This window comes from Budorcas taxicolor, chromosome 7, assembly GCF_023091745.1.
Source record: "Budorcas taxicolor isolate Tak-1 chromosome 7, Takin1.1, whole genome shotgun sequence".
Taxonomy (NCBI): domain Eukaryota; kingdom Metazoa; phylum Chordata; class Mammalia; order Artiodactyla; family Bovidae; genus Budorcas; species Budorcas taxicolor.
In genome coordinates, this window is record NC_068916.1 from 40728758 (window position 1) to 40732797 (window position 4040).

The 4040-nt window shown below is 40.6% G+C and overlaps 1 protein-coding gene across 1 annotated transcript; it reads right to left on the minus strand.

Moving 5' to 3' along the window:
* Nucleotides 1-2867: 2867 nt before the first annotated feature.
* Nucleotides 2868-3824, minus strand: LOC128051162 (olfactory receptor 2B11). The gene has a single exon (XM_052643656.1). The coding sequence runs from the start codon at nucleotides 3822-3824 to the stop codon at nucleotides 2868-2870; it is 957 nt and encodes a 318-aa protein (XP_052499616.1).
* Nucleotides 3825-4040: the final 216 nt, after the last annotated feature.

Sequence of the window (4040 nt, forward strand, 5' to 3'; positions counted from 1 at the left end):
ATTTAGTGGCTTAGAGTAACAACTATTTTATTGCTAAGTCACTTCTGTTGTGTCCAATTCTTTGCAATCCTATGGACTGTAGCCCCCCAGGCTTCTCTGTCTCACCATTTTGTGGGTTAGGAATTTGAGCAGAGCTCAGCTAGGAGGGAGACTCCTCTGTTCCATATTATGTCTACCAAGGTCACTGGATGGTCTTTAACTAGCGGGCAGGTCTAGGATGGTTCCACTCAGGTGTGGCACAGCTGGCTGGAAGCCTCGTTTGTTTTGTATAGTAGAATTACCTGCAGTTTCCCTAGCAAGGATGTCTTAAGGTAGCTGGACTTCTTACCTAGGGATTTCAGGGACCCAGAAAGAATATTATTATCTGGAAGCTGCCAGATTTTTCTTACAACCTTATCTTTATTTATTTATTTTTTTAAAAAAACTTTATTTTGTATTGCGTATAGTCAGTTAACAATGTTGTGATAGTTTCAAGCCTGAACAAGAAAGGGACTCAGCCAAACATACTTGTATCCATTCTGCCCCAAACTCGCCTCCCATCCAGGCTGCCACATAACATTGAGCAGAATTCCTTGTGCTATACATTATGTCTTTGTTGGTTATCCATTTTAAATATAGCATTGTGTACATGTCCATCCCAAATTCCCTAATTATCCTTCCCCCTCTACCTTTCCCCCAGCAACCATAAGTTCATTCAAGTGGTCAATCAAGTCACTAAGGTCAGTCTTTATTTAAAAAGAAAATTAGTCTTCACCTCACATTGCAAGATAGAAAAGACTTTGAGATCATCTTTAATCTAGCATCTTTTTTGAGAAACTTAATACTGTCAATTTGTTCTAGAATTAGGTCAGTTCATTTCATAGCTATATGTGTGGATTGACTTTCCTCCATGTCACACTGCTTTGTTGAATTGGATCTGTGTTATTAGGAAAAATGAGAAGAGTAAGCTCTCATGCATCATTATGTATGTTCACAATTACCCAGTGGCTGATATATGGTCATCCAGGGGGAAAAAAATCCTTTGTCATCTTGGTACCAGGAATAGTCATGATTTTTTCACTTTTTCACTCCTCTTAGATCAAATGCTTTAGCTTTGTGATTCATATTCCTTTTTTTGTCGTTACTGTAGAAGGACTTCTTCAATTTTGCTTTTTCCTAATTTTTATACATTATTTATATTACTATTGTTATACATTATTTCTTATGCTTGCATATTTGGCATATGCATGGTAGAGGGATAAAAATGAATAAATTAAATTTAAATAAATCTAGAACAGGAAAAAACAAAATATAAAGTTCTAACATTATCATCTGTTCTACTACTAAGAGAAGTGGCCCACACAGTTCTGGTTTAGTTCTGGTCTCAGTTCTTTCATTTACTGGAAAGACATTGGCCAAGCTATTGCAACCTCTCTAATAATCAATTTATTTTATGACAATGAAGAATCATAATGGTGATTATATTATAAAGTTATTTGCGGATTAAACAAAATGGTCTGTGTAAATACACCTAATCTAGTTCTTACATTTTGGAAGTCTTCTACAAATACTAGCTATTGCAATAAACTTGAACTTGTTATTTAAAATTTTTATTGTCATTAATTATGATGTATTTATATCCTGTGTTCTCAATTAGAGTGCATTCCCTTTTTTGGAAAAGAGATTATGCCATTTTTTTTTTTTTGTTGGTCGTAGAACCAATATAGAGTCTTATATATTCACAATACATATGCTTGTACTAGTTCTCAGTCAATGGTGGAAAAACTTTCTATAGAAAAAACTTTAGCTCGAAAAAAGCACCATTTAAGACAGGAATAAGGAAACAATCTACTTCAGTTTTGGAAATTTTTCAAAGGCACATATAATTTATGAAGATTTAAATAAATGAAGAAGAGCATAAATTTCTTATAAGTAGTATAAGATTGGCTTAGTTTCACCTTACTTATGCTTAGAAGTAATGGGAAAAGGAAGAAAGTTTAGAAAGAGACAAATGGGAGAAGCAGAAGAAAAACAGGAACATGAAAAAGGGAAAAGATCAGGAAATTAGAAGCTAAATAATTTGACACTTACTGGACATCAATTCAGTTCAGTTCAGTTTAGTCGCTCAGTCGTGTCCCACTCTTTGTGACCCCATGGACACAGCATGCCAGGCCTCCCTGTCCATCACCAACTCCTGGAGTTTACTCAAACTCATGTCCACTGAGTCAGTGATGCCATCCAACCATCTCATCGTCTGTTGCCCCCTTCTCCTCCCATCTTCAATCTTTCTCAGCATCAGGGTCTTTTCAAATGAGTCAATTCTTTGCATCAGATGGCCAAAATATAGGAATTTCAGATTCAACATCAGCCCTTCCAATGAATATTCTGGACTGATTTTCTTTAGGCTTGATTGACTGGTTGGATCTCCTTGCAGACCCTGGGACTCTCAAGTCTTCTCCAGTGCCACAGTTCAAAAGCATCAATTATTCAGCATTCAGCTTTCTTTATAGTCCAACACTCATGTCCATACATGACTACTGGAAAAACGATAGCCTTGACTAGGCAGACCTTGGCAAAGTAATGTCTCTGCTTTTTAATATGCTGTCTCGCTTGGTCATAGCTTTTCTTCCAAGGAGCAAGCGTCTTTTCATCAATTCTGTTTAAACGATTCCTAATTATAGCCTCTTAGAATTAAAGATCCTTGGGAAAGGTGGGACTTTAGATACTGTGAGAACACAGGAAGTGAGATACTTTGGGTAGGGAATTTTGGGCTCTCTCAAAAACAAGTACACTGTTTCGTTATTGACTCCTTAATGAAAAATACTCTGAGCACACAACACACCTGCCTAGTTTTCTCTAACTAATGGAAACTACCACATCTCAGGTCTTTACCTTATGCAGAACCTCCAGATCCTTGCCAGAAGTCTTCTCAGAGCACCCTTCACATCCTTGTTCCTCAGGGTATAGATGAAGGGATTGAGCGTGGGGGTGATTATGGAATAGAAGAGGGAGATAAATTTGCCCTGCTCTTGGGAGTAGCTGGAAGGAGGTTGCAGGTACATGTAGATGGCAGGTAGGTAGAAGAGGGAGACCACCACCAGGTGGGAAGAACAGGTCCCAAAGGCTTTGTGCCGACCCTTGGAGGACTGAATTCTGAGCACTGCACGGGCAATGAAGCCATAGGAGAGAAGGATGAGAGCCAGGGGGACGAGCACAAAGAAGGCCACCAGCACCGCCAGTGTCGTGCCATTCACAGCTGTGTCAGTACATGATAGCTTGATCATGGCTGGCACTTCACAGAAGAAGTTGTTTAGCACCTGTCGCCCGCAGAAAGGCAACTGCACTGTCAGGACCACTTGAACGAGGGAGTTGCCAAAGCCACTGAGCCAGGCGACAGCCACTAGCTGCTGGCAGAGAGGGCGGTGCATGATAATGGTATATTGGAGGGGCTCGCAAATGGCCATGTAGCGGTCCAGGGCCATGGCCGCCAAAACAACACACTCAGTGCATCCCAGCCAGTGGAAAATTGCATACTGTATTGTGCATCCACTGTAGCTGATGGTCTTGCTGGAGCTGCCCGTGTTGACCAGCATCTGAGGAACAGTGGTGGTGGTATAGCAGAGGTCCAGGAAGGAGAGGTGGCCAAGGAAGATGTACATGGGGCTGTGGAGCTGGGGATCCAGGCGGGACACCAAGATGATGGAAATGTTCCCTAACATGGCCAGCACGTAGGACACTAGAAGGACCACAAAGAGAGGGAGTTCCAGCCATGGCCTGTCAGAAACACCCAGAAGGATGAAGTTCTTAGGGGGATCCCCCCAAATGCTTTGGTTGTCACTTCTCATGCTGTGGCATTTTCCAGCACCTGGGATGAACTGAGAAATTTGGGATAAAATAAATAAAGAAATGAAAAATTGTCTTTCTCATTCCTGTGCTTGCTCTTGTTTTCACAGGTTCCACCTATCTGATTTTCCTTACCTCTTTGAAGGTGAAAATGAAAGTCACTCAGTTGTATCCAACTTTTTGGGACTCATGGGCTGTAGTCCATGAAATTTTCCAGG

Bases quoted from the DNA above. Each gene is read 5' to 3' on its own strand.
- LOC128051162 (XM_052643656.1), bottom strand. From the start codon at position 3,824: ATGAGAAGTGACAACCAAAGCATTTGGGGGGATCCCCCTAAGAACTTC.